Genomic DNA, 24,843 nt, shown 5'->3' on the forward strand with positions numbered 1-24,843 from the left:
ATCCTTCATTACCAGGACTACCTCAGATTAAATTTACTTTTCAAAATATTAGGGGTTTAAAACAACCTTTGCCTTGTCTAGAATGTAACCTGTGCCCCAGAGAGGCAATATGTAATCCCAGGGATCTGAGAATATGCCTTAAGCCGGGTGGGGATCATGTTATTTCACTGAGAATTTTTTGGTTTATTGTAGGCGCCATGATAGCAGTGGGAGTGGACATTCAGCATTTGAGCCCTTGGTGGCCAATGGAGTCCCTGCTTCTTTTGTACCTAAGTAAGTGAGAGTTCATCTGAATGAAATATCAACCATTGAGGAAAAGGGCATTATCACATCTGTTGCCCTAGAGATTTTCCTCTTTGCTTTTTGCATAGTTCAGGTTCGCATGTTTTGAAATCGGAGGACCTGCCACAATTAACCATCTTCTGTCCAATTTCTTTTCATAGTTTCACTTTAATATGAATGAACTATGCTAGAGCTAAGAGGGCTAGTAAGTGTATTTGACAACCAGGTAAGTAAACAGAAGGATCACAAAGCTTGTTTAATAGATAAAATACAAAAATATAAAGTTTAAGATAACTGTTAACTTTCTACATTTGAGTTTAAAAGTACAATGGAAGAGCTGGGCATGGTGGCACGCACCAGGAATTCCAGTTACTCTAGAGGCTGAGGCAGGAGAATTACAAATTTGAGGGTAGCCTTAGCAACTTAGATCCTGTGTCTCAAAGTAAAAAATAAACAGGGCTAGGGGTGTAGCTCAGTAGTTAGGCATCCCTGGGTTCAATCCCCAGTATCTATGCAAAAAAAAAAAAAAAAAAAAAAAAAAAAAACACCATGGGGGGTGGGAATGGAAGGGGAAATAGCTCAGAAGTATGTGTGGAAAGGCTTAGGATAACTTCCATCAAATCAGCAATGTGGTATGACTGTCACACAAGCTGATATGTTCCTACTCAGTGCTGTTAGAAGACGATCAGAATGAAGCTGGGAAGTGGTTCCTCCCGCTTTCCACAGTTATGCTTGGATTGACGCAGAACCTCGTGTTCAGCTCAACATACAAGAAAGGATGTATGCAAACTGAAATTCATTCCAATCAAGCAACCAAAAGATTAAGGGGATTTGTTGTTTTGGGGGGGTTTGGTTTTTTTTTTTTTTTTCCCCTTTTCATTGTGCATTATAAGCATACATAACTGGGATTCGTTGTTACATTCATACACAACACAATACAACAGTGTAGTGTGGTCAGTTTCCTTTCCCAGTTCCTCCCCTTTCCTCTGTTGGTCTCCATTCTGTTTTTGTGAGACACTTCCCACCCTTCAGTTTTCCTCCCTAGCTTCCACATGTGAGAGAAAACATATAACCCTCGACTTTCTGAGCCTGGGTTATTTCAGTGAGCATGTTCTCCAGTTCCTTCCATTTACCAGCAGAGGACGTGATTTCATTTTTCTTTATGGCTGAATGAAACTGTGTGTATATATACCACACTTAGTTCATTCAACGGTTGACAGACACCTAGGCTGGTTCCATAGTTGGGCTGTTGGGAATGTTAAGGGGATTGGAAGAGCCAGAAGCGGGTGGTGGTGGTGGGTGAGGGAGTTTTAAGGATATAGAAGTACTAGCGAGTACTAGCTCAGAGGAGAGTGCTCTCAGGGGAATAAGGAAAGGAAGCGTAGTGGTCCTCCAGAAGGTAAAGGACTGTCACATGCTCGATGTGGCTACAAGTAGGCTCTATGGGTGAGAGCTTAGGGAAAGACTTCTTAATGCAGTGTAGAATGAATGACTTGTGGTATTTGGCTTTCTCTCTACTGACTTTGTCAGATATATTTAGCCAAATTATGAGCAGTGCCAATTAAGAGCATTGTCCACTTCCTTCTAGCTGTATGTAACCACGGATGGAACCTTTGAAAGGTGCTGCCTTCAGTAGTACATCTAACCTTTTCTCTTTGGTTAGGCCTGGGTCTCTGAAGAGAGGTCTCACTTCCCAGAGCGCAGACGACCACTTGAATAAGCGATCACGCACCTCTTCTGTGAGCTCCCTGACAAGCACATGCACAGGTGGCATTCCCAGCTCCAGCCGCAATGCAATTACCAGTTCCTATAGTTCTACCCGAGGCATCTCACAGGTACAATTCCTATTTTTAAATTCTTTTATATAAAATTTCAAATATACACAGAAAATATAATGAAAACTCCAGTGTAGCTTCAGTAGTTACCAGCATTTTATTGGCTACCGAAACTCAGAACATTATGTTTGTAATTGTACATTTGTCTTTTGTTCTATAATATTTTTAGGTCCCTTTTTTTATGCTTTAAAAATAAAAAAAATTCCCTTTTTTCTGCAGAATTTCCCACATTCTGAATTCAGTTTATCTCAGTGTGGTGTCATTTTTTTTTTTTTAATTGTCAATGAACCTTTATTTCTTTTTATGTGGTGCTGAGGATCGAACCCAGTGCCTCACACATGCTAAGCAAGCATTTTACCACTGAGCCATAACCCCAGCCCTATAGCGTCAAAAGACGGATTCTCTCCTACTTTCCTTGTGAGTAGCTGGATCCTAGAGCTTGATTAGATTCGAGTGCAGTTATTTGAGCAGTTACTGCACAGGTAGTGCTCTATTTCCTATTGCATCTCATTGGCAGGCAGGTGATGTTTGGTTTCCTGCTTCAGGAATGTGAATTTTTTTTTTTTTTTTTTTTTTTTTATTGTAAACAAATGGGATACATGTTGTTTCTCTGCTTGTACATGGCATAAAGGCATACCATTTGTGTAATCATAAATTTACATAGAGTAATGTTGTTTGATTCATTCTGTTATTTTTTCCCTTCCCCCCACCCCTCTTTACCCTCTATACAGTACTTCCTTCCTCCATACTTGCCCCCCTCCCTAACCCTAACTCTAACCCTAACACTAACCCTTCCCTCCCCCCTTTATGTGTCCTCATCCACTTATTAGCGATATCATTCGTCCTTTGGCTTTTTGAGATTGGCTTATCTCACTTAGCATGATATTCTCCAATTTCATCCATTTGCCTGCAAATGCCATAATTTTATCATTCTTTATGGCTGAGTAATATTCCATTGTATATATATACCACAGTTTCTTTATCCACTCATCAATTGAAGGGCATCTAGGTTGGTTCCACAGTCTGGCTATTGTGAATTGAGCAGCTATGAACATTGATGTGGCTGTATCTCTGTAGTATGCTGATTTTAAGTCCTTTGGGTATAGGCCAAGGAGTGGGATAGCTGGGTCAAATGGAGGGTCCATTCCAAGTTTTCTAAGGAATCTCCACACTGCTTTCCAGAGTGGCTGCACTAATTTGCAGCTCCACCAGCAATGTATGAATGTACCTTTCTCCCCACATCCTCGCCAACACCTGTTGTTGCTCGTATTCTTGATAATCGCCATTCTAATTGGGGTGAGATGGAATCTTAGGGTGGTTTTGATTTGCATTTCTCTTATTACTAGAGATGTTGAACATTTTTCCATGTTTGTTGATTGCTTGTAGATCTTCTTCTGTGAAGTGTCTATTCATTTCCTTAGCCCATTTGTCGACTGGATTATTTGAATTCTTGGAGTAGAGTTTTTTGAGTTCTTTATAGATTCTGGAGATTAGTGCTCTATCTGAAGTATGATTGGCAAAGATATTCTCCCACTCTGTAGGCTCTTTCTTCGCATTGCTGATAGTTTCCTTTGCTGAGAGAAAGCTTTTTAGTTTGAATCTATCCCAGTGGTTGATTCTAGCTTTTATTTCTTGTGCTATGGGAGTCCTGTTAAGGAAGTCTGATCCTAGACCAACAAGGTGAAGATTTGGACCTACTTTTTCTTCTATAATCTGCAGGGTCTCTGGTCTGATTCCGAGGTCCTTAATCCATTTTGAGTTTAGTTTCGTGCATGGTGAGAGATATGGGTTTAGTTTCATTCTGTTGCATATGGATTTCCAATTCTCCCAGCACCATTTGTTGAAGAGGCTATCTTTTCTCCATTGCATATTTTTGGCACCTTTGTCTAGTATGAGAAAATTGTATTTATTTGGGTTTGTGTCCGTGTCCTCTATTCTGTACCATTGATCTACCTTTCTATTTTGGTACCAATACCATGCCGTTTTTGTTACTATTGCTTTGTAGTAGAGTTGAAGATCTGGTATTGCAATACCCCCTGTTTCACTCTTCCTGCTAAGGATTGCTTTAGCTATTCTGGGTTTCTTATTCTTCCAGATGAATTTCATAATTGCTTGCTCTATTTCTGTAAGGTACATCATTGGGATTTTAATTGGAATTGCATTGAATTTGTATAGCACTTTAGGTAGTATGGCCATTTTGACAATATTAATTCTTCCTATCCAAGAACATGGAAGATCTTTCCATCTTCTAAGGTCTTCTTTAATTTCTTTCTTTAGTGTTGTATAGTTCTCATTGTAGAGGTCTTTCACCTCTTTTGTGAGATTGATTCCCAAGTATTTTATTTTTTTCGAGGCTATTGTGAATGGGGTAGTTTTCCTAATTTCTCTTTCTGAAGATTCATCACTTATGTATAAAAATGCGTTGGATTTATGAGCATTGATCTTGTAACCTGCTACTTTACTGAATTCACTTATGAGTTCTAAGAGTTTTCTGGAGGAATTTCCAGGTTCCTCTAAATATATAATCATGTCATCAGCGAACAGGGATAGTTTGAGTTCCTCTTTTCCAATTCGTATCCCTTTAATTTCTTTGGTTTGTCTAATTGCTCTGGCCAGAGTCTCAAGAACGATGTTGAATAGAAGTGGTGAAAGAGGGCATCCCTGCCTTGTTCCAGTTTTTAGGGGGAATGCTTTCAGTTTTTCACCATTTAGAATGATATTAGCCATGGGCTTAGCATAAATGGCCTTTACAATGTTAAGGAATGTTCCCACTATCCCTATTTTTTCTAGTGTTTTGAGCATGAAGGGATGCTGTATTTTATCAAATGCTTTTTCTGCATCTATTGAAATAATCATGTGATTCTTGACTTTAAGTCTATTAATATGGTGAATTACGTTTATTGATTTCCTGATGTTGAACCAACCTTGCATACCTGGGATGAAGCCTACTTGATCATGGTGCACTATCTTTTTAATATGTTTTTGTATGCAATTTGCTAAAATTTTGTTGAGAATTTTTGCGTCGATGTTCATTAAGGATATTGGTCTGAAATTTTCTTTCCTTGATGAGTCTCTGTCTGGTTTAGGTATCAGTGTGATATTGGCTTCATAGAATGAGTTTGGGAGGGTTCCCTCTTCTATTTTATGGAATACTTTGAGAAGTATTGGAATGAGCTCTTCTTTAAAGGTTTTGTAGAACTCGGCTGAGAACCCATCTGGTCCCGGACTTTTCTTTGTTGGCAGGCTTTTGATGACTTCTTCTATTTCAGTACTTGAAATTGGTCTGTTTAAATTGTGTATGTCCTCCTCGTTCAGTTTAGGCAATTCATGTCTCTAGAAACCTGTTGATGTCTTCGAAATTTTCTATTTTGTTGGAGTATAGATTTTCAAAATAGCTTCTAATTATGTTTTGTATTTCAATCCTGTCTGTTGTGATATTTCCTTGTTCATTCCGAATTTTAGTGATTTGGGTTTTCTCTCGTCTTCTCTTTGTTAGTGTGGCTAAAGGTTTATCAATTTTGTTTATTTTTTCAAAGAACCAACTATTTATTTTGTCAATTTTTTGTATTGTTTCTTTTGTTTCAATTTCATTGATTTCAGCTCTGAGTTTAACTATTTCCTGTCTTCTACTACTTTTGGTGCTGTTCTGTTCTTCTTTTTCTAGGGCTTTGAGCTGTAGTGTTAGGTCGTTTATTTGTTGAGTTTTACTTCTTTTATTAAATGCGCTCCATGAAATAAATTTCCCTCTAAGTACTGCTTTCATAGTGTCCCAGAGATTTTGATATGATGTTTCTTTGTTCTCATTTACCTCTAAGAATTTTTTAATTTCCTTCCTAATATCTTCTGTTATCCATTCATCATATAATAGCATATTGTTTAATCTCCAGATGTTGGAATAGTTTCTGTGTTTTACTCTTTCATTTATTTCTAACTTCAATCCATTATGATCTGATAGAATACATGGTAGTGTCTCTATCTTCTTGTATTTGCTAACATTAGCTTTGTGGCATAATATATGGTCTATTTTAGAGAAGGATCCATGTGCTGCTGAGAAGAAAGTGTATTCGCTCTTGGTTGGATGGTATATTCTATAAATGTCCGTTAAGTCTAAATTATTGATTGTGTTATTGAGATCTATGGTTTCTTTGTTCAATTTTTGTTTGGAAGATCTGTCCAGTGGTGAGAGAGGCATATTAAAATCACCTAGTATTATTGTGTTATGGTCTATTTGGTTTCTGAAATTGAGAAGGATTTGTTTGACATACATGGATGAGCCACTGTTTGGGGCATAGATGTTTATGATTGTTATATCTTGCTGATTTATGCTTCCCTTAAGCAGTATGAAATGGCCTTCTTTATCCCTTCTGACTAACTTTGGCTTGAAGTCCACATTATCTGAAATGAGGATGGATACTCCAGCTTTTTTGCTGAGTCCATGTGCATGGTATGTTTTTCCCCATCCTTTCACCTTTAGTCTATGGGTATCTTTTTCTATGAGGTGAGTCTCTTGCAGGCAACATATTGTTGGATCTTTCTTTTTAATCCAATCTGCCAGTCTGTGTCTTTTTGATTGATGAATTCAGGCCATTAACATTCAGGGTTATTATAGAGATATGATTTGGTTTTCCGGTCATTTGGTTCGTTTTTTAAATTTTATTTATTTATTTGTTTGACACAACTTGTTTCCTCCTTTATTTGACAATTCCTTTAGGATAATTCCTCCCTTTGCTGATTTGCTTCTTTGTTTTTCATCTCTTCCTCATGGAATATTTTGCTGAGAATGTTCTGTAATGCTGGCTTTCTTTTTGTAAATTCTTTTAGCTTTTGTTTATCATGGAAGGATTTTATTTCATCGTCAAATTTGAAGGTAAGTTTTGCTGGGTATAAGATTCTTGGTTGGCATCCATTTTCTTTCAGGGCTTGAAAAATGTTGTTCCAGGCCCTTCTAGCTTTTAGGGTCTGGATTGAAAAATCTGCTGATATGCGTATTGGTTTCCCCCTGAATGTAATTTGGTTCTTTTCTCTCACAGCCTTTAAAATTCTGTCTTTATTTTGTATGTTAGGTATTTTCATTATAATGTGCCTTGGTGTGGGTCTGTTGTAATTTTGTGTATTTGGAGTCCTATAAGCCTCTTGAACTTGATTTTCCATTTCATTCTTCAGATTTGGGAAATTTTTTGATATTATTTCATTGAATAAATTGTTCATTCCTTTGGCTTGTTTCTCTAGGCCTTCCTCAATCCCAATAATTCTTAAATTTGGCCTTTTCATGATATCCCATAGTTCTTGTAGATTCTGTTCATGATTTCTTACCATCTTCTCTGTTTGTTCAACTTTGTTTTCAAGGTTAAATATTTTGTCTTCAATGTCTGAGGTTCTGTCTTCCAGGTGTTCTATCCTATTGGATATGCTTTCTATGGAGTTCTTAATTTGGTTTATTGTTTCGTTCATGTCAAGGATTTCTGTTTGGTTTTTTTTCAATATCTCTAACTCTTTATTGAAATGATCTTTTGCTTCCTGTATTTGCTCTTTTAACTGTCGATTGGTGCGATCATTCAATGCTTGCATTTGCTCTTTCATCTCATCGTTTGCTTCTCTGATCATTTTAATTATGTACATTCTGAACTCCTTTTCTGTCATTTCTTCTGCCATGCTGTCATTGGGTTTTATTGATGTAACATCTAGATTTGTTTGCAGCATTTTCTTTCCTTGTTTTCTCATATTGTTCAGGTTTCAGTGGACTGCTGAGATATTGCAGATTTCCTCTATTGACTTACAATGTCCCTGAAGATTTCTATATATCCCCTCTTAGCCTTCAGTAGGCTGAAGTCTTGGAGGAAGTTGATAATGCGGTGCTCCACAAGGAAGCTGCCTCTCTAGGAGTGGTGGCCTTCAGGTGGGGTATATTCCCTGCTAGTGGGCAGAGGTGCCTCCACTTGTTGACCAATGGTCATCCAAAGGGGACCTAGGCTGCGGGCTGAGGCAAGGCCTGTTTGGGCCTGTGTCTCTGGTTTTACCGTCCTTGTGGGGAAACCTCACCCGGCAGGGAAGACACACCCGGTGGGGAGGTCTCGCTGGTTAGTTCCCTCCTAGAGGTTCCCCTCAATTTACAGCTACCGCCTGGGCTGGGCTGCCTTCCTCTGCAAAGTTCCCAGGGGCCCGGCCCTACCTCCTGGGCCTGGGAGCCTCACCCTTCGCAGATGAATCTCCTTAGGCTGCCCCTCCTCAGAGAATCTGCCCGCAGTTCTGGAACCTTCGCTCCGCCCTAAGCCTGTCTCTGTGCGGCTCTTCCACCAAGAAACCTCCTGGATCCTGGGATCCTGCTCTGCACCCAATCGCCTGGCTATGCGGCCCCTCCTCTGAGCAGCCACCTGGGGCCCCCGTACAATCGCTCTGAGTCCCAGAGACCCGCCACACGCCTCTTCCTCCAGACAGCCGCCCAGTATTCCGGTGCGGTCACTAGGAGTCCAAGAAACTCACTGCGTGCCTCCACCTCCCACCAACCACCCGTAGCCCTGGGCAGTCAATCACTCCGAGTCGAAGTGACCCTCCCCGTTCCTCCTCCTTCTCCAGATAACCCCCCGAGTGTTCAGGAGCGGTCACTCTGAGTGGCTCTGAATCCACGTGACCTGCTGCACGGGTCCTCTGGGCAACCGCCCAGAGCTCTGGTGCGGCCACTCAAGACCAAGCGACCCACCACACTTCTCTTCCAGGCAGCCCCCCTGTGTTCAGGAGCGGTGGCTTTAAGTCCAAACAACTCACCACTCGCCTTCTCCTCTGAGCAGCCGCCTGGAGCGCTAATGCAGTCACTGCGAGTCCAAAGGACCCACCGCGCTCCTCCTCCTCCTCCTCCTTCTCCTGCGGGCAGGCCCGGGGGTTCAGAAGTGGTCTGAGTCCAAACAGCTCGCGGCGCAGCCCCTCCTTGGCAACCGCCTGCAGCTCTGGTGTAGTCACTCCGAATCTAAGTGGCCACGCTCCTCCTCCTCCTCGTCCCCAGGGCAGGCGCCGGTGTTCAGAAGCAGTCGTTCTGAGTCCACGCTGCTCGCCGTGCGGCTTCTCCTCTGGCAACCGCCTGTAGCTCTGGTGCAGTCACTCCGAATCCAAGTGGCCACGCTCCTCCTCCTCCTCCTCAGGGCAGGCCCCGGTGTCCTGAGTCCACACAGCTCTCCTCGCCACTCCTCCCCTGGGCAGCCGCCGGAGCCCCAGTGGTTGCTCCAAGTCCCAGCGCTGTGCCCAGCGACCTCCTTTACGGCGCTCCCAGTTGTCCGAGTCACTGCTCCAGCGGGGGGAGGGGCGTCTCGCCGGCAGTTCTACTTCACAAAGTTTCCTGCGTTCCGGGACCACCGTCCCATCCGGGACACCTTCCCATCGGGTGAGAGTCACCCGGCTGCTTTGAGTTGGTCCCAAGTGTCTCAATATCTCCTCTTTTGAATCCTGAGTCCTGGAGCAACATGAAATGCAGCCACCCTCTAGGCCGCCATCTTGAAACCTCCAGGGATGTGAATATTGACCACTGGTTTTAGTGTTGCTGGTCTGATCCGTTTAAATTTTCCTTTGGGCTTTTCCTCTGGTGATTTAAGCAGCCATTTGTTATCTTTACCTAGATCTGCTGTTGTTGTGGGTTGCAAAGGGGATATTCAGTTTTTGTGGTACCTGCATATATTTACCTGATAATCTGTGTGGAAGAAAATGTACCGCCTGGAGAGGTGACAGGGTAATCAGATGGCACAGCTGACTGCAGAGGGAACCAGTGGGGATTTTGCTGTTGCTGGTAATTATCTTTACTAACTTCCAAATCTTTATAGATATTTCATGCTTTTCAATTGTAGTGAATTTTTGCACACAGACTGTTACAGTGTTGGCTGGTGGGAGTCCTTTCAAACTGGCTCATGTTGCTGGGTGCCAGTGGCACATGCATATAATCCCAGTGGCTCTGGAGGCTGAGGTAGGAGGATCACAAGTTTAAACCCAGCCTCAGCAACTTAGCGAGACATTGCCTCAAAATTCACAAAAAGGGCTAGGGATGTTTCTCAGTGGTTAAGCACCCCCACTGGGTTCAATCCCAAAAACAAAAAAAAAAAAAAAAAAAAAAAAAACTGGCTCCTGTATCCTTTTGTTTAGACCCCAGCAGTCTTTGGATAAATAATCTCATTGCTTTTGATCCCTCCCCGCAAATCCTTGTACATTTCCACTCCAGATTAAAGTTGGCCATTTCTTCAAATAGTTTCGGTTTCTTCCAGTCGAAGTTCTATTACAGACTAGTCTAGGTTTTAGCAGAGATAAGAGGTACAGATCCTCCAAAAAGAAGAATCAAAATTGTTAGCTCATAATGATATTTCAAATTCACATTTAAGATGGCAGGATTTTTTACATAAAATCACTCTGATTTTATATTTTTATGTTTTCTTACACAAAAAAATTGGGGTCATAATTCTTTGGTTGATCCAGTGTGTACCATTCTGTTAGCACTGGGCATGAAAGAGAGCATTTCTACATTCTGGCCAACCTAGTAGCTTATCACAGTTTTGGGTTTTCACCTATATGGCAGGTGAAGAGTAGTATCTAATTTTTGTCTCATGAGTGAACATGGTCTTTTCATATGTTGAATGATTATTTTTACTTTACATCCCATTATCTTTTGCCCATTTTTTTGAAGGGCTACTGGTCTTTTCTCATTTTCAAGAGTTTTTTCTATATTAGAGAAACCTATTCCAAATGAAATGAAGTTTTAAATATAAAAATGGAAACCACAGAAGTACTAGCGGAAACAGGCTTCTTGCACATTGCTGCTGGGAGTGTTGGTTCGTTCTCCAGAGGATGGGTGGCAGGAATTGTCAGCGTTAGAGATGCTGCCCAACGACCCAGCAGCTTTGCTCTTAGGAAGCACCCTATGAACAAGTGTACCTTTACTTTTTTAGTTTCAGTTTATACTTTTTAGAACTAGCACGATATGATTTTGTTCCTGTTCCACAACCTCACTAAAAAGTTACAAAAAACAAGGTGCAGAACTACATGTAGCCTCATCTTACCTGGGCAACTGTGTGTGTTTTATTCCATATTGTTTTTTGCTTTCTGTCTTTAAATCTTTTAAAAGTGATCATGTAGCTACTGTCCATAGTTATATGTGCCATGATTTTATACAACTGGCAGTGCAGTAGAAACTGACAGTATTTATTGGGATAATAGGTACATTATTATTTATTTAATTCTTTGAAGGCAGGGTCTTGCCAGGTTGCCAGGGCTGACCTCAAACTTGCATATCCTCCTGCTTCAGCCTCACAAGTAGCTGGGGATTACAGACTTGTGCCATTGTGCCCAATAAGAGTCTACTTTTTACTGTATGTTATTCTTATTTGTTGAAATGTGTGCCTTTCTTGGTTTCAAAAAAAGCATAGGTAACTTTCTTGTAAAAATAAGAAAAATAAGCAAAATTCCATCGTCCTGTCTCTCCTAGTCCTGCCCCATAGCTTGCTATTGTTAACATTCTTACCGTATGTGCAGGTACAGTCAATGTCACTTAATGAAAAATGTGTCATTAGTGATTTTTTCATCATTGTGTGAGCATCATAGAGTTAGTGCGCCTGCATGACCCAGATGGTACAGATCAGCCACTCGGTGTGGCCTCTTGATGCAACCAAGGAACTCGTAAACACGAGGTGGACGAGTCTGCTGCAGACATAACGTGTAGTTTTAGAGTAAACCTTTTTTTATATGTAAGTAGGAATGCACCTAAATAAATACATAAATCAGTAGCATAGTCGTTTATTTTATTATCCTTATCAAGCATTAGATCCTGGCCGGGCATGATGGTACGTGCTTGTAAACCCTGCTACTTAGGAGGCTGAGGCAGGTGGATCATGAGACTAGCCTGGGCAGTTCAGCAAGACCCTGTTTCAAAAAATAAAAAGGCCTGGGGGTGTGTCTGAGTGGTAGAGTGCTTGCCTGGCATGCTCAGGACCCCGGTTAATCCTCAGTACCACCAAAAGAAAAAAGAAATAGACACTGAGAATCGGGTAGTCTACATAATTATATGTGCTGAGTTTTTCTTCTCTCTCTTTTTTTAAGCTGACCTGAAATCCCAGATCCCATCCTCAAACACTCCAGACGCTGGGCCCAGGTCTTTCTAGTTGTAGATGGATAGAATGCCTTATTTCATTTGTTCATTTTTATGTGGTGCTGGGGATGGAAGCCAGAGCCTCCCACATGATGAGCAGGCACTCTGCCACTCAGCCACAGCCTCAGCCCAAGCTTTCCTTTTTATGGGGGGTGGGGAATGCTGGATTGAACCCAGGGACATTTTACCACTGAGCCACATCCTCACTCCTTTTTACTTTTTAGTTTGGAGACAAAGATCTCACCAAGTTGCTGAGGCTGACCTTGAACTTGGGATCCTCCTGCCTCAGCCTCCTGGGATTATAAGCAAGCACCACGGCACCTGGCTGTGCTATGCTTTTCCACAACTGGCAGTGTAGCAGGTTCATACCAGAGTCACCACAAATTCATAAGTAATGCCAATGTTACCAAATAGAGGAGTTTTTCAGCTCCAGGCTAATCTTACTGGCCCACCACCATTTATACAGTCTGTCATTGACTGAAATGTTGCCCTGCAGCACATGGTTGGCAGAGAGTGTTTTACCTATGATATCTCGTGTGACATTCTTTGTCATAAAATCTGTCTTCTTTAATGGCTTTTGAAAATTGTGTAATATACAGAGAAACACAGATACTAACCACACCATCCACAGGTCGAGTAATAAGACGTTTTCAACACCCAAACCTCCCCTGGCTCACACACTCCTTGTCACTGTACCCCTTCTTCTTTTCCTTCCTGAATATTTTTAGTACCATAAATAGTTTTCCTTGTTTTTGAATTAAATGGAAACATAGAGCATGCGTCCTTTTGTGTTTGACTTCTTTCAGTCAGCATTTTACTTGTGATGTTCGTCCATCTACTGCAGTCACTGTGGGTCATTCATTATTGTTGCTTTATACTGTTCTGTAATGGGATATGCCACAATTAACCATTCTTCCATCAGATGTTTGAGTGTCCGATTTGGGTTGTTATGCATGATACTGTTATGGACATTTTTAGATAAGTCTTTTGTTTGGTACACATGTATAGTTCCTGTATGTTTAGTTTAAGGAGATGTTGCCAATTTCTTTCTTTCTTTTCTTTTGGTACCAGGGATTGAACCCAGGGGTACTTAACCACTGAGCCACATCTTCAGCCCTTTTTTATTTTTTATTTTGAGATAGGTTCTAACTAAGATGCTTAGGGCCTTGCTCATTTGCTGAGGCTGGCTTTGATCCTCCTGCCTCAGCCTCCTGAGCCACTGGGATTACAGACTTGGCACCACTGCGCCTGGCCCAACAATTTCTTGAGTGTTTTAGTTTATACTTTTACAACTAGCAATATATGATTTTGTTCCTGTTGTTTCACATCCTCACCAGCACTTGGTATTGTCATTCTCTCTATCCATTCATGTGAATGTAAAATGGTATTTCATTGTGGCTTTACTTTGCATTTCTCTGATAACTGGTGAGACAGAAGTGAGAACTGTTCATTGACTATTCACATATCCTCCTGTAAGAAATACATGTTCAGGTTTCTTGACTTTTCTGTTGGGTTCTATTTTTTTGACTGATTTGAGGAAGTTCTTATCTATTCTAGATACAAGCCCTCTGTCATACTGTTTTGCATTAACTCAGTCCCTCAGTGGCGTGCCATTTTGTCTGAGGGTTAGTGTATTTTGTGTACCCTTCAGGAAATCTTTGCCTAAGGTTGTGTTGTGTTGGCTTTCTGCTCTGCTACCTTCAAGAAGCTTTATTATTTCACCTTTCACATTTAACTCTATGATCAGATGTACCTGAAATTGGTTTCTGTGTGTGCTGTAAGGGAGAGGATCAGAATTATTTCCCCTAGGAATGCCTGTTTCTCTCAGCTACATTTACTGACAGGACCGTCCTTTCCCTGTTGTGCGGCCCCAGCTGTGTCGTTATTTAAGTGTCCACGTGTACAGTTCCATTTCTAGACTCTTATTTTGTCCTCTTGGTCTGTTTTTCTACCCTTGTGCCTCAGTCTTGAAGTCGTAATGTCTGTGTTTTCTCCTTCCTCCTCAGGATCGTTATGATTGTTTGTGGGTGTGTAGGAATAGAGCTGATTTTGTACTCAGAAAAATTTGCTGAATTCTGAATATTCATCTGTGTATTTTTTATGATTTTTGTATATATGGTCATGCCCTCTCATGACAGTCTCCCTTTCCAGTCTCTCTGTCCATCTCTCTGTCCATTTCTCTATTGAAATGAACAGCTGGGGATTGAGCCCGGTCCTCAGACCTACTGGCAAGTGCTCTGGGACCGAGCTACATCCCAGCCCTTCCTGTCTTCTTAGGCCTTGTTGCACTTGGCTGACCCGTGATACAGTGTTGGACAGGAGTGGTAGCACGTGCCCTCATCTTTTTTTTTTTTTTATATCAGGGATCAAACTTGGGGGTACTCAACCACTGAGCCACATTCTAACATCCTATTTAGAGATGATCTCACTGAGTCGCTTAGCACCTCAGCCTCCTGAGTCGCTGGGCTTACAGGCGTGCACCACCGTGCCCTGCACCCTCATCTTTATTACATCTGTGCATGTGAGCCTCAGCCCAACATCATGGTCATGGGATGTGTGACCTTCAGCCTCCAGGTCACTTGGTTTAAAAGGTAAAGGCATGATGCTGTGCACAGTGGTACTATCCTATAGACCCAGCACTCAGGAGCCTGAGGAGGGAGGAGGCCTTGTCTCAAAAAACTAATTAGTACAAGGTCTGAGGTCCAGACATTAATAAACATTCTTGTAAAGCTCCACAGATGACTGAAGAGCAGTCATGTTGAAAACCAGTGAGCGAGTATCAAGGATTTGAGGTGTTTGGAAATGCCAGTTTTCATGGATTAAATGATCAGATCACTTTCGATTTCCCTGTCCTGATCTTTCATATCCCTCTGATCCCATGTTTTTAGACTGTTGTTTACTCGTGCCTTTCCAAGTGACTGTCCTTTTTTTTTTTTTAACATTTTTTAGTCATCAGTGGAACTTTATTTTACTTATTTATTTTTATTTATATGAGGTGCTGAGGATCAAACCCAGTGCCTCACACACGGTAGGCAAGCACTGTACTCCTGAGCCCCAGTCCCAGCCCGTGACTGTCCTTTTTTTGTCCTTTATGGAGCAGAACAGCTCTACTTGATGTGAGGGTTTTTCTCATCTCAAGCTGGGCCTTGGGCTTCCTAGTGTGGGTTTTGGGGAATGCTCCACTGTTCTGCCAGCCTTCCTTCATGTCTCATTTCCTCTTTGGAACTCTTATTAAGCAATGTTGTTCTCTTGTCTGTACTTACGTGATGCAACTGTTGCAGGTAAGAAATCACTGGAAGCTTTTTGAGTAGGGAAAAATGAAACCATGGTGATGGTTTTGTGTCTCCGTCAGTAGACTCTGCTGACTTTGCCGCTGGCTTTTGAGGACACAAAGGTGAAAACTGCATCTTTGCTGTCAGGGGCTTTTCCTGGTAGAAGAGACAGCTGTGGATGATCTTCACATAACCATAAATGTCATAGTGTTGCAAAACTCATGAATGTCATGACAGCATGTTTTAAGAAAACAACCAGGTGTGGTGGCATGTACCCGTAATCCCAGTTACTGGGGAGGCTGAGGCAGGAGGATTATAAGTTTGAGGCCAGCCTGGGCAATTGAGCAAGATCTTGTCTCAACATAAAAAATAAAGGGGGCACTGGGGATGTAGCTTATTTGGTAGAGCACTTGACTCGCATGCACATGTTCAATCCCTAGCACCACAAAAAAAATAATAATAAAAAATAAAAGGGGGCTGGAGATCTGGGGATGTAGCTCAGTGATAGAACATCCCTGGGTTCAGTCTCTGTTATCACAAAAAATAAAGTTAATTAAACTAAACTTAATGAAAAGAAGACTTAGTTTACTGGCTTATCTTCACTAAAAGAGTGTATAAATTTACTTTTCCATACACAGTCTAGAGTAGACTTGTGTGCATGATAACTTTGCACTGCTACTGAAAATCTTTAATTCTGCTTCTTAACATATATAAAAGGTTTATTCCTTCCTTCCATGTTTAGACCTTTCTTTCCTTTTTTGCTTCCATAATTGTAATTGCTGTAATTCCATAACTGACAATTGACTTTCTTTTCAGGGATCTCACAAAGAAGTATTTTTTAGTCCCTTAGAAAGAGACTTTACATGCAGTGATGAACACAATCGCAAAAGTATCTCAAGCCTTGTGTGCTCAAGTCTCCCTGTGTAACTCTCATTGATTTCAGCTGTGGAAGAGGAGTGGTCCTCCTGCATCTCCCTTCTCTAGCCCAGCCTCCTCCCGCTCCCAGACCCCAGAGAGGCCAGCCAAGAAAACAAGGTGATCATCAACCTCCTGCAGTTACCTTTAGCTCTGTGTGGACAGTGGGAGGTGAGGAGGGAAGGAATGGAGCTGGCTCTTGGACTTTGTGTGACTCTGACTCAGTGGGTCAGGAGTATAAGACAAGTATAAGAGAAGGGCAGTGCAGTGCCCACCAGAATCCCCCTGCTCTTCTGCGGTCTCACTGGCTGCACAGGCCCCTGCTCTGCCTCATGCTCCAGCCGCCACTCAGTGGAATACAGAGAGGGTTCTGGGCACACAGCCAGCTGCGGCTCTGCTCCTGTGGAGATCAGGACTCGGCAGACTGAGGAAAGTTTTGAAGATGAATGTGCTGTGGTTGGTTTAAGGCGGGTTTCTCCGTGGCCTTTGTTTCTGTAGAAATTCTCCTTTGACCTTTTTTGTGCTGACATACTGAGATCTTAAATCATGATTAAGAATGGTGTGGCCTAGGAGTGGCTTTGGCCACTTGATGGTTAGGGGGTGTGAACGTTATCTAGTATCTAGTCAGGGAACCTCTAAACTAAACTCCACCTTTTCAAAACCTTGCAGAGAAGAGGAGCCGGGTCCACATTCCAGCTCCCCAACTCCACTGGTGGCCGACAAGGAGTTCCAGGGAGAGAGGGGTGAGTGGCTGGAAGTACCCTTGAGGATACCTGGTTGAGCACTGCCCTGCCTAGGTCAGGGTGGCTTCACGGTATAAAGGAGAAAGTAGTACAGACAAGTCCCGTGTGACACTGGGTCGAGAGCTCACTCTGAACCATCTGTGAGCATCCAGTTGACAACTTTCCAGTAAGCATTGGACGCTGCATTTGGAGCAATTAACTCTTTCCTCTCAACTGTCAGAAGTAATCTTTTCAGACACCATCTGGGTGCCCCAGCCCTGGAAGATAGCACCTTTCCAGACACCCACTGACAACTCGGTGTTAAAAGCCAAGTGGACAGAAAAATGCCCTGCCCTCCAGGTAGAGGGAAGGAAGCTAGCAGCCCCTTTCCTTCCTTCAGTTGCAGACACAACCACAAAGAAGCAGCAAAACTCATGGGCTTCCCCAGCTACACCTGGCAGCTCTGGACAGCGGAAACGGAAGGTCCCACTGCTGCCTTCCAGGCGAGGGGACCAGCTGACCTTGGTATGTGTGGCCAACCCCTGGCCCTCTTTTATCTTGGGAGGGTAGCTGCAAGTCTGCCAGCTGCTTCACGATGACCTGACCTCTTTGTTCCTCTGTGGCAGCCTCCACCACCTCAGCTCGGTTATTCCATCACTGCTGAGGACCTTGACCTTGAGAAGAAAGCTTCACTCCAGTGGTTCAATAAGGTCTTGGAGGACAAGGCTGGTAAGGCTGACATGAGGGGCCCATTGGAAGACTTGACATGTGGGTAGTTCTTTTAAAGGATTTCTCAGGAGAGAGCTCCCTGTTTTCCTTTGTTCTTCCACCTGTTTTTCTTTTTTTTGGGGGGGTGTGGGGTACAGGGCCTGGAACCCTGGGGCACTTAACCACTGAGCCACATCCCCAGCCACCTTTCTGTATTTTATTTGGAGACAGGGTCTCACAGAATTGCTTAGGGCCTTGCTAAATTTCTGAGGCTGGCTTTGAACTGCTGGTCCTCCTGCCTCGGCCTCCCGAGCCACTGGGATTACAGGTGGGTGCCACCGTGCTCAGCCACCTAGGTTTTTGAATCCTGGAGCACAGTGAACACTATTGAGGGGAAGAATTTCCAGATCAGTCGTGCTAGGCCTGGAGCTTCCTTGTAGCCATCAGGAAGGGAGGAGAGTCTAATCTTGCTTCTCTTCCTAGATGTTCCTGTGAACTCCGTGGGTGAGAGCCCACCTGCCACTCAGCCCTCTTTCACCTTTACCCTGCCTGCGGTGGGGACCACTTCCTCAGCAGCCTCTTCCCCAGCCACAGGCGCCAACCCGTTGTTAGAGAGCCTAAAGAAGATGCAGAGCCCCCCAGGCCCGTCCCTCCCAGGTAAGCACGGTGCCCCTGTGCCGGGTGGGCCAGCGCAGCCTGACTTCAGCCTTGCAGGCGTCAGCCTTGGGGATGAAGCCCAGGCGTCATGCTTCTGTTAGTCTAGAGGTTAGCCTCCTGGCTCAGCACGCCCGCTGGAGCCTCAGGAGGCCGTGTCGGGTGGGCTCCAGGTTCAGAGAGCAGTTCTGGGACCGCTGAGCCTTCCTCGTCATCTGTGAATGAGTCACGCCCTGTAGGTGTTGGCAGTGTGGCTTACTAGACTGCAGGCCCAGACCTTGGAGGCACTGGGTGTGGCCCACTCCTAGGGCACCTCAGCGGAGCTGGTTCAGGTGTAGGGTGCAGCCTCCCCCCCCGGGGCCCAGGAGCAGAGACACCTCCCTCACGGTCGTCGTTTCCTCTGGCGCCTGAGCACCTGGTGGGTGGGCATGGAACGCACCTCCACTCACAAACAAACCTGTCCAGGTGAGAAACTGGACATCAGTGCTGAAATGACTTGGTGCCTACTTATGTCACCTCTGGTGAGGCCCTGTTTATCCCCTCTGTCCTGTGGGCTGAGGGGTGGAAACTGGAGAACCTTTGAGTTTGCTTAATGGACTGTGGCATAGACTTAGTTATACCTTTTTTTTTTTTTTTAATGTCGATAGATCTTTATTTTATTCATTTATATAGTATATGTGGTGCTGAGAATCAAACCCAGTGCCTCACACATGCCAGGCAAGTTTTCTACCACTGAGCCACAGCCCAGCCCCTAGTTAACACCTCTTGACTGACTCGGGGAAGGCACCAGACAGCGCAGGCATGCTGGTTCCATCCACTAGAAGTCTTTAGAACTCAGGTTCCTTGTTTTCTTCCCAGAAGCTGCCGGAGTGGCAACCACCATGGCCTCTTCACCACTGAAGACACCCAGCCTTCTGGCCCCTCTCGGCTCTTCACCACCAGGGCCCCTGCCAGGCACCTCTTCAGATTCAAAATCCACAGCCAATTTCTTGGGGCTGGTCCCTGCTTCCTCCCCGGCACCCATCGCTGACACCAAGTCACCTCCAGCCCTTCAGGCCGACACACCTGCCAAAGCTTCAGGCCCACCTGCTCCCTCCCCCACCCCCAAGCAAGGCTTGCTGTTTGGCGGGTCGAGCAGCGTGCCCTCTGAGCCCTCCCCGGCCGCCCCAGCTGTGTCTTCTGCTTCTCCCATGTTCAAGCCCATTTTCGCGACGCCACCTAAAAGCGAGAGTGAAGGCCCCTTGCCATCCAGCCCCTCCATTGCAGCCACAGCTCCTTCCAGCTCCACCCTCCCCACAACCACCAGTGCTGCCACCCCAACTTTTAAGCCCATCTTTGGTGACCTGGGGCCACCTGCGTCTGTGCCCTTGCCTGCTCCCTTTTCCTTCAAGCCAACAACTGCTGCGACTGCTGCTGCAGCCCCAGCTGCCCCTCTCTTTGCTGGCCTGGCCACTGCCACCTCTGCCTTGGCCACCACCACCGCCAGTGTGCCCACAGACTCTGCTTCCAAGCCTGCTTTTTGCTTTGGGGTCAGCAACGTGGCTAGCACTGGGCGCAGCGTGACCGGAGGTGTGACCACTGCCTCGCAGCCCTTCCCCTTTGGGGCGCCCCCTGCCTCTGCCACCAGCTTTGCCCCGGCCGTGGGCTCTGTGTTCCAGTTTGGCAAGTCCACTGCCTTGCCAGTGTCCACAGCAGCTGCTACCTTTGGCCAGTCCCTGCCTGGTGCTGTTGAGACGGCCACCAGCAGCAGCAGCGGCAGCAGCAGCAGCAGCAGCACTGCTGGCTTCAGTGGCTTTGGTGGCTCCCTCACCACCGCAGCCCCAACCACCAGCAGCCAGCCCACACTGACTTTCAGCAGCACGACCACCCCTGCGTTCAACATTCCCTTTGGCTCAAGCACCAAGTCCCCGCTCCCAGCATACCCAGCGGCCAACCCCCAGCCCACATTCGGGGCTACTGATGGGCAACAGCAGGGGTCCTCCAAGCCAGCCCTTGCCCCAGGCTTTGGCAGCTCATTCACTTTTGGGAACTCAGTGGCCCCTGCCCCATCTGCAGCGCCAGCGTCAGCCCAGCCAGCCTTTGGCAGCTCAGCACAGTCCGCTTTTGGCTTGAAGACCACGGCCTCAGCCTTCGGCGCCCCTGCCAGTGCACAGCCAGCCTTTGGCAGTACCACGGCTGTTTTCTCGTTTGGTGCAGCCACCACCTCTGGCTTTGGAGCTACCACCCAGACCACCCCCAGTGGGACCAGTGGCTCAGTGTTTGGCAGCACAACTCCATCCCCTTTCACCTTCGGGGGATCTGCAGCCCCAGCTTCCAGTGGGGGCTTTGGGCTCAGTGTGGCAGCCCCAGGCCCCAGCTCCACCTCCGGGGCATTCAGTTTTGGAGCTGGACAGAGTGGGACCACAGGCACCACCACCCCCTTTGGCGGGGGCTTGAGTCAGAACGCCCTGGGTGCACCCAGCCAGAGCACACCCTTTGCCTTCAACGTGGCCGGCACCCCTGAGAGCAAGCCTGTGTTTGGAGGTAAGATCGGGAGTGGGTGTGGTCTGCAGGCCTGGCGCTGGGTGAAGGAATGTGTTGGTAAATATGAGAAGTAAATGCAGGTGGCCCTCAGAGTTCACGAGTGCCTTCCTGAGCAGTCCTGCCAAGGGGGCATGGGAGTGTGCACGATGGCAGCCAGCAGGCCTGGCTGGTGTCAAGGTCCAAAGGCAGAGGTAAGCCTGCCGTGTTCACAGGCAGAAGGCAGGTGAGCTTGGCTGCAGGTTGAGGGCGTGGTGTGAAAGGTTCTGAGACAGGTGAGCATCAGGCTTCAGTGTTTGGATTTTTTTTTTAAGTATCAAGGAAAATCTTTGTAGAATTTGAAGAAGAATGAAGTGATCTCATTTGCCATTTGGATGGTGAATTTTGGTCATCAGAGCTTCTGTCTCCTTCACCAAGTAGAGAAGTGCCAGCACGGTGGTGTGTGCCTGTAACCCTAGTGACTTGGGAGGCAGATGGTCACAGGTTGGAGCCCAGCCTGGGCAAATACACACAGGTTTGGGATGTGCTTGGTGGGAGAGCACTGCCCCGCTCGCGTGAGGCCCTGGGTTCAGCCCCAGTGCTGCAGAATGGGAGGAGCCTGGATTCCAGGGGAGCCCAGTCAGCATGGTGTCGTCCCCAGCGGCTCCCAGCTGTTGAGGTTATGCTTAAACAGGAGCAAGACTGGTGATCTGAAGTTCAGAACAGTTGGATGTTAAAGGCCAAGAAAGAGAAGTGTCCTGGACACAGCATCTGGGAGCCCTGCCCCTCCAGCCCCAAATGGATCTGGTGGGGGAAGGGTGTGGTGGGCGGAGCAGCCAGGCTGCAGGTAGGGCTGGGGTGGAGGGGAAATTGAGCTATCCAACAGGGCGTGTGCTGGCGGGAGTGGGGCTGTTGGAAGGAGGTCACTGGAAAACAGCAGAGGCAAGCCTGGACGATCTGAGTGCCCGTGCTGCGGTGGTGTTGCCAGGGAAGTGCAGAGATGGACACTTCAGCACTGAGGGGCCAACAGGCTACCTGAGCTCTAGGTGTTACACCTGAGTCTTCACACATTTGGCTGTGGTGGTGTGAACCAGGTGTGGGAAGCGCCCCCGAGAGAGCAGACCCTCAGCCTTCTGCTTTCTTTGCCCTCTTACCTTGGCTCAGTCTCTACAGTTCTCTGCTGGTCTGTTCTAGGCACCTCCACACCCACTTTTGGGCAGAGCACCCCAACTGCTGGAGTGGGCACAGTGGGCAGCAGCCTGTCCTTTGGGGCTTCCTCAACACCCACCCAGGGATTTGTTGGAGTCGGGCCTTTCGGTAAGTAGCCATCTCTGTTGCCAGTGTCATCTACCCTCCTCGCTGAGGGATTGGATTGGGGTGGGTTCCTGGCCCTGTGAAGCTCAGGCTTATGGGGGTCCGGCACCACCCCGGATGGAATTGGACAGCAGAGTTGAGAGAGAAGACAGTCCCGGAGCACTTGGGGAGTCAAGTTAAAATGGATTTGTGGCCTCCCTCTGGGACTTCCCGGGATTTTGTGTTTTGATGGCCTCTCCGTGGGGCTGTCGCGGCAGCTCGGGGAACCCTGATCCACCCCATCGCTGCGGGCTTAGAGCTAATGCCTCGAGACGGCTCCTGGCGTGCTCCAGTGGCAGCTACCTGACAGATCTTGTCGAATCTTCCCAGGATCGACAGCCCCTTCATTCTCCATCGGTGCGGGATCCAAGACCCCAGGGGCCCGGCAGCGACTGCAGGCCCGAAGGCAGCACACCCGCAAGAAGTAGCCTCTGTCCCTGTCCCCATTCCCCTGCCCTTGCCCAAGTCTGGACCTCAACACCTGCTAGGAAGAGCCTCTGATCCTTTGAGTTCCATAAGACAGAACTACCCTAGATCTCTGGCTTCAGCCACCAGGGAGTGGTGGCAGCCCTGGGCCCTTTCCCTTCTGGAGGAAGCGGCTCCTCAGGGAGGGAGCCGGCGGGGGGCAGGGCTGAAGCCGATACCTGTACTTGAACAGTTCCAGTGGTGAGGCTGGAGAACTAAAGGAACATCTGTACATACTGTCTGCTCACTTCCCTGGCTCCTGTAGTGTGTCACGTAGTCAGGTGGCCTCCCCTCCCCATGTTACCCAAGATCCATCCTTGCCAGGGGGTGTGTGAGGCACCCGCCTGAGTGTTGTTTGGTGGGATTGGGGAAATGGGTCCTCCCTAAGCTTCGCCTGCTTGGCTAGGCTCTAAGAAGTGGTTCTCTTCCTCTGGTCCCTTTCGGGACTCTTATTTCCCCGTTTCTTGCTGCTTTGTCCCTCATTGGCCCCCTGCAGGATTTATTCCTTTTTAAATGACTTTGAATCTAGCTTTGCCTTGGAGACCCCAGTGGGTGTTGCTCCTGCTGCCCCCTTCACCCTGCCAAGTCCCAGTTCCACCTCCCTCCCTCTGCCAGCTTGGCCCCTAAACACTTGGTGGCTTAAGACTGTTAGTCTGGCAGGGCCAGGAGTGAGCCTTCGCCCAGGAGCTGCTCCTGGAGCAGGCAGGGTGCCCACACCGCTGCTTTCTGCTGCCCCCCCACCCCCCTTGCTGGCCTGACTGGCATCCTCTGCCTCTCCAGGATCGTACACCCCACGCCTTGTCCTGTGTTACTGTCTGAAGCCCGTGTCTGTTGCTCTTTGAATCGAGTTTGGAGGAAGAATCGAATTGTATGTGTGGCGGCATGTTGGTAGTGCCGGACTTAACTGTCTCAAGTCTCTGGGCCTCTAATCAAAGTGGCACCACTTGAGGGCCACAGTGCTGGCTCCCGAGTTTCCCAGTGGTGTTTAGACTAAGGGCTGGCAGCCCAGGGGACGGGGCCTTGGGGAAGCAAGAGACCCTTTCCTTCCACCATTTCTCCCCCACCTCCCTGAGCAAAGCCTCAGTGTCCAGTCCACACCAACGCACCCTTCCTTGAAGTGGCACCTGGGTTTTTTCCCAAACAGGACCCCTCCAATCCTTCCCCCGCGCTCTCCCTGGGTCCAAAACCACATTCCCCAGGCCCCAGAGCCTTGCTGCCATGCCCATCTTCTTTGGGAGAAGTATGAATGCGTGTGTCTAAATTAAAAGAAAATATTTAAGCATTTTTTAACAAAATAAAAATTTATTTTTGTATTTAAGCTAAATTGCCTTTTAAATTCCTTCAAGCTTGGTTCATTGAGGTGGTTAAGTATAAATGCTGTTGACTAGGAGTTAGCCGTCTAGTTAGGTTCGCCTGTGTGAAGAAGGGGCCCAAGTGCTGTCCCAGGCAGCTTTCCGAGGGGCTGAGCTCCTTCTGGACGTGTCTGTTATAAATGTATCTCTTTATTTTATGAACAATGTGACGTAGCTGTAGTACCCTTTGTGACTGAGGCTGAATGTCCGGTGGCAGGGGACTGCTCCCACCCAGGAGAGCTGGGCACCTGCCAGCTTGGCTGTGGGGCTGAGGAAGGAGCCTGCACCTCAAGTCCCACAGCTGTTGGGGTTGGCGGGGTGCGGAGCACAGGTCTAGCAGTGAGGCTTCTGCCTCGGCCTGGCCAGGCAGATCCTCCTGGTTCTAGTCCCAGCAGTTCACCTCAGCTCCACAGCAGGCCGCTGGGTCCAGGAACCCCTTGGGGTGGGGCCTGGTACAGCCTGGGCGCGAGTGTGGACGTGGAAGTGTTCGTGCGCTGGACGGAACAGGAGGCTGGACTTTCCATTACAAATAAAGACTTAATTCCTGTCGAGTCTAGGTGGACTTTTTAGTATGAATGTGAGGTTTTTCTCCTTGCTTATGTCATTAAGAATAAAAAACTGTGACCTGTCAGACTCTTCTGTCTTTTATTTATGTAGGCAGCCCAGGGGAGG

At 46.5% G+C, this 24,843-nt stretch overlaps 1 protein-coding gene across 3 annotated transcripts in view; it reads left to right on the plus strand.

Annotated features, from left to right (window-relative positions):
* LOC306649995 (nuclear envelope pore membrane protein POM 121-like) overlaps positions 1 to 24,804 on the plus strand; it is a 28,626-nt gene extending 3,822 nt beyond the window's left edge. The window contains exons 4-13 of one of the 3 annotated variants that reach the window (XM_079121585.1): positions 193 to 273; positions 1,946 to 2,117; positions 16,447 to 16,538; positions 17,088 to 17,161; positions 17,541 to 17,665; positions 17,767 to 17,869; positions 18,332 to 18,505; positions 19,361 to 21,025; positions 22,196 to 22,318; positions 22,573 to 24,804. In XM_079121585.1, coding sequence (XP_078977711.1) covers positions 193 to 273; positions 1,946 to 2,117; positions 16,447 to 16,538; positions 17,088 to 17,161; positions 17,541 to 17,665; positions 17,767 to 17,869; positions 18,332 to 18,505; positions 19,361 to 21,025; positions 22,196 to 22,318; positions 22,573 to 22,661 — 2,698 coding nt within the window. In that variant the 3' untranslated portion in view covers positions 22,662 to 24,804. The remainder of the gene's footprint in view (positions 1 to 192; positions 274 to 1,945; positions 2,118 to 16,446; positions 16,539 to 17,087; positions 17,162 to 17,540; positions 17,666 to 17,766; positions 17,870 to 18,331; positions 18,506 to 19,360; positions 21,026 to 22,195; positions 22,319 to 22,572) is intronic. The other 2 variants (XM_079121584.1, XM_079121583.1) reach the window with 2 other exon arrangements.
* The last annotated feature ends 39 nt before the right edge of the window (positions 24,805 to 24,843 follow it).

This window comes from Sciurus vulgaris, assembly GCF_902686455.1.
Source record: "Sciurus vulgaris genome assembly, chromosome: 18".
Taxonomy (NCBI): Eukaryota; Metazoa; Chordata; class Mammalia; order Rodentia; family Sciuridae; genus Sciurus; species Sciurus vulgaris.